The 16029-nt window shown below is 46.7% G+C and overlaps 1 protein-coding gene across 1 annotated transcript; it reads left to right on the top strand.

Annotated features, from left to right (window-relative positions):
* The first annotated feature begins 514 nt into the window (after positions 1-514).
* LOC144733052 (zinc-binding protein A33-like) lies at positions 515-14184 on the top strand. The gene is made up of 6 exons (XM_078614789.1): positions 515-1146; positions 1434-1529; positions 5241-5474; positions 6243-6265; positions 8306-8409; positions 11876-14184. Exons 1-6 carry the CDS (start codon positions 589-591, stop codon positions 12424-12426), a joined length of 1566 nt encoding a protein of 521 aa, XP_078470915.1. The 5' UTR covers positions 515-588; the 3' UTR covers positions 12427-14184.
* Positions 14185-16029: the final 1845 nt, after the last annotated feature.

Below are 16029 nucleotides of genomic sequence, written 5' to 3'. Positions count from 1 at the left end.
GTTAAAATATTAGCTGATAAAGATGTTAGACGATTACAGACTGTGAAGCTTAAACAAACAGGCCTTGCAAGAAAAAAATGGATAAAGACACGGAAAAAAAACACGTTAACCTTTACATCAGAATGTTTGCACAAGGTGCGGTTCCATTGTAAAATACACACAGCCTGACCCGAGCCGGTCAATCAGCTTGTGGGACAAACCATTATTGCTGTGTCCCGGGTTGCTGCTGCTGGGTTTTGTTTGTACAAATAGTATATCACTTGAGACCGGTCAAAGCTATGTATGTTTAACTTCTTCCACACTGCACATAGCCAACAGTGCTAATTCGAAGTGCAGGGGAAGGACAACAAACTAAACACAAAAATCAGTTTTAGCTATTACACAGTGCGTGACTGTAACGCCACGTCTACACAGGTGAGCCCAGCCGCCGTGTGGAACATTCCAGGGCGTGTCTCGAGGTATTTATAACTTAACTGCAGGTGAAGTCAGTTCATTTCCTTGTTCGTCTCCACTGTGTGAGCTGCTGCTGCTGCGATAGCTCCTCTGTGAGCCGCGGCGAGCGACTGAGTCCGAGTGAAGCCATGGGCCATGGCGAGCGCGTCTCCCAGTGATTGTGTCGACAGTGAGCTGAGCTGCCCCATCTGCCTGGGCACGTTTGACTGTCCCTCCACGCTGAGCTGCGGACACTCGTTCTGCCTCCGGTGTCTGGACGGTGCCTGGGAGAGAGCGAGCAGCTTCAGCTGCCCGCAGTGCCGAGCGGCCTTCCGTGAGCGACCCCAGCTGAAGAGGAACGTGGCACTCGCCAACCTGGTGGAGCAGCTCAGAGTTGGAGAGAGGATGGCTGGAGTTGTCTTCTGTGACGGCTGTGATGATGGGGAGACTCCTGCAGTGAAGACCTGCCTCAGGTGTGAGACTTCCTCCTGTGAATCCCACCTGAAGCCTCACCTTAAAAACCCCAAGTTTAAAGACCATGTCCTAGTGGCTCCCATTGTTAATGTGGAGGAACGGAGATGCAAGAAGCATGAAGATCCCTACCAGTTCTACTGCAAGCAGGACGGCGGCCTGGTCTGCACGGTCTGCTCCATCACTTGTGCACACAAACGACATGATGTCATCGCACTGGAAGATGAGCACAAGACACGGAAGGTGAAGTGCTTTATGGGGCGCATGGAAGCCACTCAAACGATACCAGAACACACATTGATAAAAGCTGTCACTGGGCAAACAACATTTGATGTTACTCATCACCCTGGGCTTATTTTTTATCCGCTGTGTCTTGCCTTTCAGACTGTCCAGTCAGTAGAGGTTGACTTGCTTGCCTATTTTCTATTGGGCTTTTCATGGCCATCACTGTGGAGGGCTCTGTGTGGAGTGGGCGAGAGAGGGGGTCGCTCAGGGAGTGGAGTCTCCTCTGGTGACTTCGTCTCTTACAGAGTGGAGTCGGAGCGGAGACGCGATCGGTGGAGGAGAAGAGGAAGAAGGCGGAGGCATCCGTGGGACGGATGAAGGCCGCTCGCAAGGCCGTGCAGGTACCACGCATGGGCTTTGTTATCTTGTGACCTTTACCATGCGTGGAGTCTGTGACTCTCTCCCTGTGAGGACAACTCTGTAGATTAAAGTGAACTTTGTTAGTATTGAGTCAGTGTGTAATAACTGTGCAGGATATGCATTATTATCGCTAGGGGTGCTTGAAATATAAATTAGAAAAAACATTCAACGTTTTCCCTTCAAGCGGGCCATACAGACTCAGGGCTATGCTCTCTCGGGTCCTCCGCTACGGGACCTAGGGGAGGCTAAGCTGACCCGACCTAGCCAAGGTACGGGTCTCACCACTGGTCCACTACAACCCGGCTCTTACAAGAGCCTCGGTTGAGGGTCCCAGGGTGCTGGCCTAGTCTTCAAGTCTTCAGACGTCTTCGGGTCTTGAGTGGACGAACACTGCCGGTCCCGTTGAGAGGACCGGCTTTTATACACCAGTTGGGGATACCTCGCCCCGAGCCTCTCCTTCCCTCGAACCTTCCAGAGGGTCCTGGAGTGGGCCTGTAGGCTCCACGGACACTACGGGGCTGGAGGGGCTGTGAGCGTGCAGCGTGAGTGTGTAGTGTGAGCCGTAGTAACCACATGTGTCAAGTGGAGTGTGTAGTGTGAGAAGTAGTGACCACACGTGTCAAGTGGAGTGTGTAGTGTGAGAAATAGTGACTACACGTGTTATCGTGAGACGACAATGTTTAATAAAAAGTGTGCTACCCGTCAAGTGGTTTCCTGCCGTCATTCCGAATACTTCATATGTAAAAAAAAAGTTCATATCTCGTGAGACTGACAGCACTTCGCAGGTTAACTCGAATGACTTGAAATGAGTGAGATAAATTAACGCAGTATAGAGCAACGACTACATTGAATTAGAAACTATTAATTAAACGAGTGAAGATGAAATTACAGGAAATCGGCTGTTAAATGCTAGAATGAACACAAGAGACACTACTTCAAGAGAGTACAGGGAATGCTGGAAAACAAGTTTGCTCTATTTCGATTTAAAGCTTTCGTGACTGCAGGGATTCATCTTCTTGGGTCTTTCGGTAAAGTTACGTAGAAGGGAAGTAATAAAATAATAAAAATAAATATAAAATATTATTAATTCTAGATTTGAAGCTTTCGTGACTGCAAGGATTCATATTCTTAGGTTTTTTTCGGTAAAGTCACGTAGGTAAAACATTAAAATTAAAAAAAGTAAAATAAAATAAAAATAAAAATCACGACGTTTCGGAGGCAACACAAGCTTCCGTCTTCAGGTGGAACCGTCACAGCCACGACAGCTGTATCAAGTAAATGAGAGATTACAAGAGATACCACTCCGTATACGGAGTGGTATCTCTTGTAATCTCTCATTTACCTACGTGACTTTACCGAAAAAAACCTAAGAATATGAATATATTATTATATTATTTTATTATATTATTTTATTATTTTATTATGTTTTATTTTTATTATTTTATTACTTCCCTTCTACATGACTTTACCAAAAGAACCAAGAAGAAGTTTGCTCTAATTACACACACCCAACGCTCAATCAGATGTAATACGAGGATTCACCGACGGTCGCCGATCGGTGGGATAGGCTCCGCCGCTTCAGCCATCAGCCAATTAGATGGATGCGCCAAGTTCAAGGGTGGAGCTCAAGGGTTCTTGTGGGTAACCATCCAGAAGGTTCGTAAGGGGGCGTGGCTATAGGCGAGGCTTGTTGACGTAGGTGAAGGGTTATAAGGGGAAGCAGGAAGGAGAGTCAGTGTGTGGAGTCGAGAGGCGAGACCATGTCTCACACCTCCAGCACGCCAGCGGCCACGTGGCGAGCCAGAGGCTGTCTCCTTGCGCGCCATTTGCCAGTGGCACGCGGGAGGAAGGGGGAGCGTGAGCGAGCTGTACGCGGAGCGACAACATCTAACGCGAGGAACGAGAGTGGAGCGGTGTCAGTGTGAAGAGAATGTGGAGCTGTCCGGCCGACGAGAAATAAATAATAATGAAGACATGAACTACAGATCGTCGTCGAAGTAGCATTAGCTTGCTTGAGCTATAGCTAATGTACTGCCCTTAGTTTATAGGAAAGGATCCTTTCGTAGTGGTCCTAGTTAGATGCGAAATTTTATAATACACAACGCAAACAATCATTAGACTCGTTGTGGAGAATATAACTATAAAAATAAAATAAACAGACATAATTTCCTTACACATCTGTCTCTCCAACGAATACATGAATTCATAAACCTTACATCAGCTCCACAGTCTTCTGGGAGTGCATCATTTTAGTAGTATTGATTCTATCGAGGAAACACTGGACTGGTTTAAACATCAAATAATTATTTGTCTAAGATCCATATCATAGAGGGTCCTTGTCTATAACACCTAGCAGTTCACCTGCGTTAATTCAAGCGAGCCTGACTGCTCATGATACACTGCATGCCAAAACCGGTCCAGAGTTTGCTGCACTGAATGAATACAGTTATGCTAGAATTATACAATCCCAAAAGGCCACCAGGCCAATATATTACGTTCAAAATACTTTTATTGTTGATGTGGAGAGACAGATCTATGTGGATGGTGACTTGTGCTTATCTATTTTGTAAGTAATCTACAGATCCTCACCAATACACTTCTGGACGAAGACTTCCCCACATTGTGTTGATCATTGAGGCTAGTTGGCCATACTTAGTTATGCGGGTCAGTGCGCGTTGCTGAAGGTAAAATCCAGAACTGGTTCACATCACACTCATCACGCAGCTCTCTAATAAATTTGGAGGGTGGGGAGGACGCCCAGCCGAGGCTGAGAGGCAAGGGCATTCCAGTAACGTGAGTAGGAGCAGCCTGGAAGGACGTGTCACCAATCCTCGTTTTAATAATTGATTTCATTTTTAAGAATAGAGATATACTTTTTAATCTGCGACTAGGAATTTGCGGAATTAGGAGGTGCTTACATATGTAACGACTCCAGTGATCTTGTGATTATCTTTATCGAAGACACGTTCACTTGACAGGCGAAGACCCCGACTCCAACAGCAGCCTCGAGCCTCTCCTCTCGACCCCTTTTATGCCCAGCATGGCCATCCCTTGACCCTTGGCCACGACCCTTCTCTAGAACCTTCTGAATGGCTCTCGGCCCCTGATCCGCACCTGCTCCCTTCTATCACTTGGCCACAGCCCCTATTCTCGATCCTTGTCGTAGAACCAGATCCTTCCCCCGTCCGTCACTTAACCTGTCATTATCCCCTGTGGTCCCTAGTCTCTTCCCATACTAATTCCCCTGTCATTACCCCATTGTGACCGCTAGTCCTCTGTACTGTCTTTACACCTATTTGTCAGTTTTGTTCAAAAGAACGTTAACGATGAAGGTATCCAGGGGGACAAATTAAAGGTGACACAGAGGATGTAATCATGCATTGATATGGAGGCATCAAGGTCAAAGTGGGCGGCCAGGTGGTAAAATGGAACGAGAGGCTAGGCGGTCGATGATTACACTGGCATCAAAGATGGAAGGATGGTGGCTTGGACTATATAATTACTGGCCAAATTATCAATGTGAAGGACGAGATAACACCTAGATACTTAAAGTTATTGACCTGTTAAGTGGGAGCTCAACGACAATGTCGAGGCAGGGAAATCTAGGTTTGAAATATACAAAAAACAATGTGACTTTGGTCTTCACAGCATGGTATATGAATTGATAGAATCTATCACATGCCCCTTTGCAGGATTCCATGGTCCAGACCAAGGCTCGCATCTCATGCGAGTTCACCCATATGAGGGCGATGCTGGATGAAGACGAGAGGGCAGCTCTGGACCGCGTGGACGTGAAGGGGCGTGAGCTCCTGTCCCAGATCAAGGAGAACATCGCTCATTACGAGCGCGAGATTAGTGACCTCCAGGCAGCAGCCACGCGCCTGCGCGCTCTGCAGGAGGAGAGGGACTCGCTCACGTTCCTGCAGGTAGAGCGCTCACGGAGCCAGGGCAAGTGCCCCAGTTCGCTTATATTCGTTGCATTCTGAAATTAAATGAGGAATCAAGTCCACTGACGTGGATTTGCATATTCTGATAAAAATATAAATTACTGTTAAAATTCCAATTCATAAATAAACGATTAACACGCAAATCCCTCGAGTTAATCGGTTGGTAATGTCTGCAGATGTTGGTATTTAAAATTGTAACCGCATGGTCCTGTAATGTACAACAGATTGAGACTTCTTCACACTACATTTTAATTATTGATGTAACCAAATGTAGACCAACCATCAGTCATGCTGACAATAGAAGTGCTTTTAACTCTAAGAAATACAGGGGGCTTTGTTTTTCAGCACTGACTGTTGATGAGACCAATGTGGAGATTGCCTGCTTCAAAAAATGTTCACCATGTTAAACTATCGACTCTGCTAACGCGATTCTCTGGGTGTAATTCACCCTCACAGTGCGTACTTATTTTGAATGTTGGTTCACAATCACTGCGAATCGACATCGAATGCTACGGACGCCTCTTCCTGTGACATTGGGTACCGAGTGGCAACGATTTGAGAGGCCACACCTTGCTGATGAGAACCATCGAGTCCGAACGACTCCACGGCTTTGTCTTCTTTACAACCTACAACACTGGAATATGCGAATGGCTGAGCGCAGCCCAGCTCATTGCGTCTATGAATCACCATGTGGTTAACGTGGCTGGAGGTGAACTGACTCACACCCTCTGTGTCTGACTCCTGCAGGTTCACCTAAAGGAGACAAACCGGTATGGACTCATAAAGTCACACAAATTAACACATGGGGTGGCGCCATGTGTGGGACATGGGCTGCGTGATGATGATGTGTGTAATGATGATGTGTGGTAGGATCCTGTGAGTGATGGTGTATGTTGATGCTGTGTGATGATGTTGTGCGTGATGATGATGTGTGGTATGATCCTGTGTGAAATTATACTGTATTATGGGACCTTTTTACCTGTATCATAGTGTAGTGGCTGACTCAGAGACACTAAGAGTAGGAGGCACTCTATTTATTAAACGGCCTTAACAGTTCACACTTGGTAACTACGATTATGCCTCGGCAAGGTAAGGTAAAAGTTAAAAGGTAAAAACAACGAGCCTATTTTTACCCTACCTTTTACCTTACCACAATACAATCACTCTACCCTACCTTTAACCCTTAGCAGGTAAGGTAAAAGGTAAAAAGCAACGAGCCTACCTTTTACCCTTACCCCATATAAATTACCCGATTACAGGGTAATTACTAGGGTACTACACATGAACAAGGTTCATAACGGTAAATGCTAGGTAGAGCGCTTTATTCATATAGAATACTCTCGATGATTCCAATTTTACACGTTTTTTTTTAACTCACTGTCTGTTGTCGTTGTTGTCATTGTTGTCGTTGTCGTCGTTGTATCCTCAAATCTTGTAACTAAATTTTTACCCACTTCCTAATGTGGTATCGACTGCAAACTTGGTATACTTATGTCATACTGATGACAACACTATATTCTATCATAAAATCATTTTTTATATGTTATGTTTCGGCTTGGCTCTAATTGTCCACGCTCAACTGACGTCTGTAAATCACCATGGCCCCTTACGTTATGGCAAACTTCGGGGCCACTTCCTGGAGTCGTGGAGTTCTGCCATTACGAGTACATTTCATAAAAGCGTGGTTTTAATAAAGTTTGTTTTAATATTACTTATTAAATGGAGGCCACGGACTGCGCCACGGAGCTTTTAGCGGTAAACAAGGTACCGTATTTACCGGGTAATACTTTGCGCTACCTTTACCCTACTGGGTACTTCTTCCAAGCTACCTTTACCCTACCCTTTACCTTACCCCTTGGCATGTCGACACCTTTACCGTTTTACCCGGTAAAAAGGGTAAAGTACCTTACCTTGCTGAGGCCTAACTACGATTCCCAGTCAGGACAGCTGGTAGACTGCCTGACTGGCGACGCTGAGATGGTGAAGACGGAGACGAAGATGAAGACTCCAGCAGCAGCACGACAGAATCCCACTCTACACGACAGCCCCGAGGTCCCCTCCTGGGGCCCCTCTTATACTGCCAGCGTGGCCTGGCTCCGCCGTGGCCACGCCCCCCTTCGGGAACCTACTAGCAGGTTCTCAATGTGTCCCTTTCGTGACCCTTCCCCTACATCCATCTCTGATCTATCACGTGACCTGCGGTCAGTCAGGAATTCTGTAAGCTGCAGATCCCCTTCTCTGCCAGCAGCCAGCTCTAAGCTATGTGACCGATTCTATGTCACTACAATAGTATGAAAAGTAAGAATAGGTTTACCCTTTCTGGAAATAAAACAGGTGTTAGGATGTTCAAACAGCAATAGATACCTTTGGCAAGGAATCAAGGCTACATTAAACCACATGTACTTGTGATGAACCTGCAAACAAACATGCTCACTGTTCGCCTTTCGCGTTCTCTGGTCTGACACTGGTGAGACTAGGCCATAAAGAAGGCTGTCTCTGTTCTAGGCCAATCAGTTTCAAAGACATTGCATCATATATAATTATCAGAGAATGTTTGCATGTTCACGATAAGTGTGTGTGGTTAATGCAGATTGTATTCCTTACAAAATATATCAATTTGGTGTTTGAACATCAGAGCACCTAGTTTATTGCCAGAAAGGGCAAAACCTATTCTTATTTTTCAAAAGATGATGCTGGGTAAGACACGGGCTGTCTGATGTTGCTGTGAGTGATGATGCTATGATGATGCTGTGTGATAGTGCAGTGTAAGACACGGGCTGTGTGAGTCATTGCTGGTTCTGGTCTCACAGGAGAGACGCTCAGAAGGGATCTCCACCCTCATCTCCCAGTGAAGAAGACATCGCCTCGATCAGCACCCTGCAGGGAGCTGTGGTCAACTTGCTGGCATTCATGTGTGAGTTCCACGGACTCTTGCCACGTGTGCGTCTGTTATTGTGCGTGTAATTGCGCTTGTACATGTATGTTGCAGAGCTGTAGTGTCGTGGTTAGTGCGCTGCACTTCGAACCTGGCGTCCTGAGTGTGAATCCTGCTCTCGGCCACCAACACCAGTGATGGGTTATCTGAACCGGTCCTGGACCTCCCGTAGGTCGACTCTGCCTCAAATGAGTACCTGGTGCGGTGTGTAAACATTACCACTGGGGAGATAAAGTCGGCCTGATGTGGTGCTGGCCACTCACCCCCTTATGTGCCGTGCGGGCCTTTATAGGTGCTTACTAATAGCACTTGCCTCAAAAGTCTGTTGAGGATATACGGGGGTATCGTGTTTTTGTAATAGTGTATAGATCTATGTTGAACTTTGTTCAACATAGATCTCGTTCACACCAACCGTGCTAATCGGAGGTGTATGGATGAGGTGGAGTGAGTACGGATGTCCAGTGAAGATAGGATGGTTTGTGCACTGAGATACAAACATGGCTACCAACAGGCTATTCACGGTCTTGGCTAACATCAGTGGTGAGTGGATTCAGAACCAATTTTGGAGCTCTCCTAGGTCCACTCAGCCTTAATGAGTACCTAGAACGTCTTGTAAAGATAACCACTGCAGACACAAAGGCTGCCTGTAGGATTTGTACGGTTCAATGATAAAGACTATGGCTTTTAGAACGAGATCAAGGTACGTTTAGGAATCGTTTGGTTGATTGTTAATACCCAAGGACCATACGTCCAGACTAAGAAACATTTAGGAGTCTTAGGCTTCATGTTAACAGTTTGATGCACAGAGTCAAACTAATGCACTTTTAGAATTCTTAGGTTTCCCAGTTAATGGCTGATGCTCCCAAAGCCAGACTAAGGCATAACCATGGTCAACCTTTTCTATCAATCACTGTACGTGCACACATAAACATTGCGACTATAATGGATTCAATAGACGATAGCACACACACTAGGGTATGTCACTGTTACATGAGCTCCATTGATATTACACGTGTGTATTATCCAGTGAGGATGATGTTGGCCAAAGTAACCATTGTAGCAGATTAATCAATGACTATAAGTCTTCTCTGTGATGGATGTCATCATCAGACTCGAGCCAGACTCCATCACCGTTGTGATGCGTAAGGTTCATTGCTAATAATGCGTGAAGCTGCCATATCCCTACCAAGGCACAGTAAGGATTATTATGGATTCAATGTTAATACTCGAGGCATACAGCACACGCACGAGTGTAAATGAGTATTACATGAGCTCTATTAACCCTACACGTGTGTATTATTGAATGAGGATGCTGTTTGGGGGGGGACACATCCCCCCCCCAATATTCAAATATGCTCAAAATGTCCCCCCCAAAATATTGCTATAAAATAGATTTTTGTTTCTATGATTGTGGTTATGGTTGTACTATTTTAATCCCAAATCTCTAACATTACATACAATGAAACAAGAAAAGGTAAAAACATAACAGAGAAATGTAATACAATACATTGTAAAAAAAATGCATAAAAGTCCATCCTATGTGTTAGTGAATTTTTGTATATTTTACGCAGGAAATGGCAGGAAATTCGTTCTCAAATTTAGATTTTTTTTATCTCGGGGGGGGGGGGGGGGGGAGACCATCAGACCCCCTGGAGGATTTGGTCCCCACCAATATTGATTGACTCCATGGCTACGGCCTTGGCAAACACACACACGAGTGTACATCACTACACTATCACACACACACACGAGTGTACATCATTACACTATCACACACACACACACGAGTGTACATCACTACACTATCACACACACACACACGAGTGTACATCACTACACTATCACACACACACACGAGTGTACATCACTACACTATCACACACACACACACGAGTGTACATCACTACACTATCACACACACACACACGAGTGTACATCACTACACTATCACACACACACGAGTGTACATCACTACACTAACACACACACACACGAGTGTACATCACTACACTATCACACACACGAGTGTTCTTCACTACACTATCACACACACGAGTGTACATCACTACACTATCACACACACACACACACGAGTGTACATCACTACACTATCACACACACGAGTGTACAATACTACACTATCACACACACACGCGAGTGTACATCACTACACAGTGGTGGATCATCTCAACTGGTAATGGGCCTCCCCTGGGTCGACTCAGCCTCGAGTGAGCAGCTGGTGCGTGTGTTAACGTCACCACAGGGGAGACAAAGGCGATCGAGCGTGGTGTTGGCCAACCCCACCCACCTCGTGTGCCGTGCCGTCCTTCACAGGTGCTCACCAAAAGCACTTGCTCCTACAGCCTGTGAAAGGTTACACAGGAGATGTTTGTGTTTGTTGTACACACACAGAGACGCTACGGCGGTGTTGATATCCACGCCGCTGCTACTGCTGTGATCCACTGCCTCCCACGGGCGCTACCGCCATAGCAGGGCTGAACAATTAATCGATTTAAAATCGAAATAGCAATTTGAAACAATGCGATTCCTAGTACTTTCTTATTGGAATTGTTTTAATTTGTATTATTAGAACTTTATTGATTAAACTTAACAATTGTTATATGTTTGATTGTTCTATTTCAATTAATTTTTTTAATAAATACATGTTGGAAGCAAATCATATCTTTTAAGTTCTCATCCTTGCATTACAATATATAGAGTAGTTCATATTTGATGGTATAATGTAGTAATGCTCCATCACATGTTTTAAATCTATTACACAGTTAATATTGAACTGAAGCTTGACTTTAAAAAATTTAATCGCAAATCAAATCGCAACATCTGTCAGAAGAATTGCATTTAGAGATTCTCCCCAAATCGTGTAGCCCTAGCGCACAGAGCGCCCCACCTCCTGGCACCTCGCAAAGCCCCGCAGCGGCTGGGCCTGGGCAGGGCTCGCACGTGCAGACACCACCACCCTGCCTAGCAGGTGCTACAGGCTGCGGGGCCACGTGGCGGGGCAGTCACCACCCTGCCTAGCAGGTGCTACAGGCTGTGGGGCTATGTGGCGGGGCAGCCACCACCCTGCCTAGCAGGTGCTACAGGCTGCGGGGCCACGTGGCGGGGCAGACAAACGCACCGCTGTACTGTATTTTTGTGCTCTCGCCAGCCGCGCCGCCTGCCTTCGCCAATGCGCAGTGACCGGCGTGGTGAAGTATGGTCAAATATCCCACACGACAAGTATGGTGTAGTGAAGCCCTCATCCAGCATTGGATTGACAAAGTGCCCGTTACATGTCATCACACCGATAGCTACGCATTACAACGTTGTATAACAATGCTCATTATGAATTGCTCTATTGGAGTGTACGTGCGTGTCAGTGCACGAGTGCTGTTGTAATAGTTGTGCTGTTGTCACACGGCTACTGTGATTATCGTTACTGCAGATGGACGCTCACCAACTCTCGACCCAAACTCGGCCCACAACGACCTCCAGATTTCCTCGGATCTCAGGACGGTGGCGTGGACCGCTGTCTCCCAGGGTCGCCCCGATCACCCACACCGGTTTGATGGCTATACACAAGCCCTGTGCTCCCAGAGCTTCTCGTCGGGTCAGCACTACTGGGAGGTGGACGTGGGGGGTGTGGCGGGGGATTGTGAGGTTGGAGTCGCGTACGGGAAGATCGCTCGGAAAGGGAGTGGTAAAGAGTTATGGCTGGGACAGAACGACTCATCCTGGGTTTTATATAAAGATAACAACTGCTGCTACGTGATTCATGGTGATGTATTGACCTCAGTGCCGTTGAGGGATCCTCCCCGGAGAGTCGGGTGTCACCTGCACTGGGAGGCGGGGCTGCTGTCGTTTTACTGCGCTGACTCCATGAAGCTGCTTTACTCCATTCACCACTCGTTTAGTCAACCGCTCTACCCCGCACTGTATGTGTATGGTAATGAAGGTGACTCAGTGAGAATTGTGGATCTGAGTCGTGCGTCCTGAGAGCACGGAGTGTGAGCAGCGCAGAGAAACGTGCACAACGCACAGACTCACGCACACAATGACACAGATCCCCCGTGTAGCCTTAACAGACTGTTGGGGCAAGTGCTAGTAGCGAGCACCTATGAAGGCCGGCACGGCACTCGATGGGGTGGGTGGCCAACAATACGCCCGACCGCCTTTATATCCCCAAGGTTGATGTTTACACACCGTACCAGGAACTCATTTTTCAGGCTGAGTCGACCTAGGGGAGGCCAATGACCGGTTCACCAACACCAGTGACGATTATCGGAATCGGTCCACGATCTTCCCTAGGTCGACTGAGCCTCAAATAAGTACCTTCTGCGATGTTCAAACATCGCCACTAGGGAGACAAAAGCGGGTCTCTCCCAGGCTGGCCTTTATAGGTGCTACTCACTAACAGCATTTGATACAATAGTTTTTAAGGCTATATGGGGGATCTTTGGGCGAGTGGGTTGGTATGTGTGTGCCTTTCTCTGTGTGTCTTTGTTATTGTATCTGTGTGTGTCTGTGCGTGGTGCTGACCACCCACCCCCTCGTGTGTTACAGTGCCAGCGTTCATCGGTGCTACTCGCTACTAACAGCACTTGCCCAAACAGTCTGTTAAAGCTACAGGGGGTACCTTTGTCTTTAGTGTATAGAGAGCCATGTGCGTCGTGTGGGGTTGAGCGGTGGTGCAGTGGTTAGCACACTCGTGGGGGAGGGCGGGGGGAGCCAAGGTTCTGACAACATCGTCCCTCGCACCGCACGCCGCATGGCGCTCAACGCTGAGGGGGCGGAGCTCCACAGCGGACGTGCTGGGAACACGCGTCACGTGACGCTACGGGGTGACGCGCGCCGTACCCTCGCGGTCACTCGTTCGTTGGGCGATAAACCCGGGGTGGGAATGGGATGGCATCACTCGGGGGGAACTACTCGTGTTGTGTGTTGAGCGTCGCTGGGCTAAAACATTTGTGTTAAAACCAGCGGTCGAGTGACTCCTCTACCTACCCAAAGTAATTTTGTTTTACAGAGCATTGAGAGAGAGAAGCCATTCTAACACCTAGTAGTAGTAGGAGGGCTTTCGCCACCAATATTATTTGTAATAAAGGTTTGTTTTGTTTAACGTTTTAATAATATGCTCTCAGACTGAGACTTTGGACCTCCAGCCGCAACCTTCGATTCATGGGATAACGCCTTCCAATGCTGACAAAAATTGGAATTGTTTTTTGACTTGGAAGTCGGTTATTTAATTAAGCCTGATATATATCTAGAGTGAAGATCTACTTTACACTGCAACACGACTAATATTGTCACAAACACTTTGTCTTATTAATGCGGAAGACACCAATGCGTACATGATTTGTGACACTGATTATATCGTACCAGTTGTAAAATGGTATGAACGCTAATCACATTGTGCTCTGGGCTATGTGTGAAATTTCTATTTTCTTCATTGCTGGCATGGGTTTGACTTGTTTTTTTTCGTTTTCATGACCCAGGTAACTCTTGTCAATGAGACTTATCCTGGTATCTTGAGTTCTCACCTGGTTAAACAAATTGACTTTAACACGTAGGCTTTCGCGACCAAGGTTATCAATAATGAAGGTTTCTTGGGTTAGATTGCGTAAATATAAAAAAAATACTTAATTGTGTTGTGGGTTACCTGTGAATTGGAATCACATTGTATTGTGGTTCAAGGGTCAATGTATTCTCGGTGAATTGAAAATAAAATCTGAAAATATATTTTCAGGATTGTCATCCAGGCTGTGAATGTGTCTCTCAGAGCTGAGCCTGACTGGCTTATGTAAACACGTATTTTTTTGGGGTGGTTAATGTTGTTTTGTTTGTATAAATGTTATATTATGCGAGATTAAACCCGGGCACAGTTTGTAAATCTGTAGCCTTGGGCCACATTCCATGGCGTTTCTCGCGGTATTTATGAATGAATGGATCCTGACTGATGGATGATGATGACGAGGACTACGCTTGGTAATGATGACCACCACCCACTCAGCTGCACTCCTACCCGATCCCTGCCACTCTTTAACCTACGACCCACCCAGCCATCTACAGAGACCCTCCCACCTTCCCACACTCATACCTGCTCAGCCATACACCTGCCCATCTTGCCACCCGCTCCTCCTCCTACCCTCCCACCTGCCCTCCCACTCGCCCACTTACTGGCTTGCCCACCCTTTCACCAGTACACCTCGTGCATATGCAAGTGTGCATTTCCGGCTGATCTCCATCCCACCTGATCGCCTGCAAACCCGCTCACTCACCCACGCACACAAAGACAAACATCCCCCGTAGAGCCTGAACAGACTGTTGGGCAAGTGCTGTTAGCGAGCACCTATGACGGCCGGCACGGCACACGAGTGGGTGGGTGGCCAGCACCAAGCCTGGCCGCCTTTGTCTCCCGAGTGGTGAAATTTATACTCTGCACCAGGTACTCATTTGAGGCTGAGTCGACCTAAGGGAGGCCTATGACCGGTTCAGAGAATGGGCATTGGTGTTGGTGGCCATGAGTGGGAATTGAACTTGAATCGGCAGGTTCTTAGCACAGCGCACTAACCACTACAACACCAATCTCCACCCACCCACACCTGCACAACCACCCATACGATCACCCTCCTCCCCTCCCATCTGATCCCCCACTCATTTACACATGAAGTTGGGAAGTAATTTGTCAAATAATTAAAAAGATTAAGTTTAATATTTTTAAAGACAATTTTAAACTATCCTGCTGAAATAAATCATGAGCAAATAAATGGCAATCTTGATTTTAAATAAATGGCAATGATAGAGACGACATAATTAAAAAAAAAACCTTTAATAAGAATGTTTTACAAGGTACGGTTTGGTGCAGAAACCCACAAAGCCTCACCATAGCCAATGACATCAGTCCAAGGGACAAACCATCACCGTTTGCCTGGCCACTCTGGGTTTTGTAGAAATCGCGACCCGTAAACCCCAACACCGCGGTGGGAATGCAACGCTCCTGTCTACGCAGGTGAGAGTCGATTCGTGTCTTGGTTCGTCGCCGCCGTGTGCGCTCCAGGGACAGCGTCTCTCAGCCACAGCGAGCGGCTATCGGTGAGAAGCCACTGAGAGTCGTGGCGAGCGCAGCTCCCACTGAGAACGTAGCGAGTGGACCTGGCTCCCGTCTGGAAGTGGTCAAAGCCGACCGTGTAACGTGTCTCACGGTGCGTCTAGACAGCTGCGTGTGATACGAAGCTCGTGTCTGTGACCTTGATTATCTGAAAACACATTTCCACGGAGTGTCTCGTGAGGTTTGTCACCTCGTGCTGAGAAATGTTGGCTTCCTTGTTCATCTAAGATGTTGTGAGCCCCCAGGATGTTGATGGTTTAAATATTTTACCTGGAAAGTCGCTCGATTGAACTTCTCATTCGCAAGGGTGTCCAAGGTGTCAAGTGACACATGCGTAAAATCTTCAATAAAACGATTTACTGTGGACTACATTTTGTTATATTTTACCAGGTAAGGCACACTGAGCAATGTAGCTCTTTTTCAGAAACGATCTGGCCATCACAGATGATAGCTCAACGAAGTGGCTTATCATCATGTGGAAATGTATAGCA

Source organism: Lampetra planeri, chromosome 45 (assembly GCF_965212315.1).
Source record: "Lampetra planeri chromosome 45, kcLamPlan1.2.h2, whole genome shotgun sequence".
Classification (NCBI taxonomy): domain Eukaryota; kingdom Metazoa; phylum Chordata; class Hyperoartia; order Petromyzontiformes; family Petromyzontidae; genus Lampetra; species Lampetra planeri.
The sequence above is the reverse complement of the archived record's forward strand: the minus strand, read 5'-3'. Positions and strand labels throughout refer to the sequence as shown.

What these genes read in the sequence shown, in the direction of transcription:
- LOC144733052 (XM_078614789.1), top strand. Translation starts at nt 589, where the DNA reads ATGGCGAGCGCGTCTCCCAGTGATTGTGTCGACAGTGAGCTGAGCTGC. An exon ending in CCGCTCGCAAGGCCGTGCAG is followed by an intron (nt 1,530 to 5,240) that starts GTACCACGCATG and finishes GCCCCTTTGCAG; the next exon opens with GATTCCATGGTCCAGACCAA. An exon ending in CACCTAAAGGAGACAAACCG is followed by an intron (nt 6,266 to 8,305) that starts GTATGGACTCAT and finishes CTGGTCTCACAG; the next exon opens with GAGAGACGCTCAGAAGGGAT.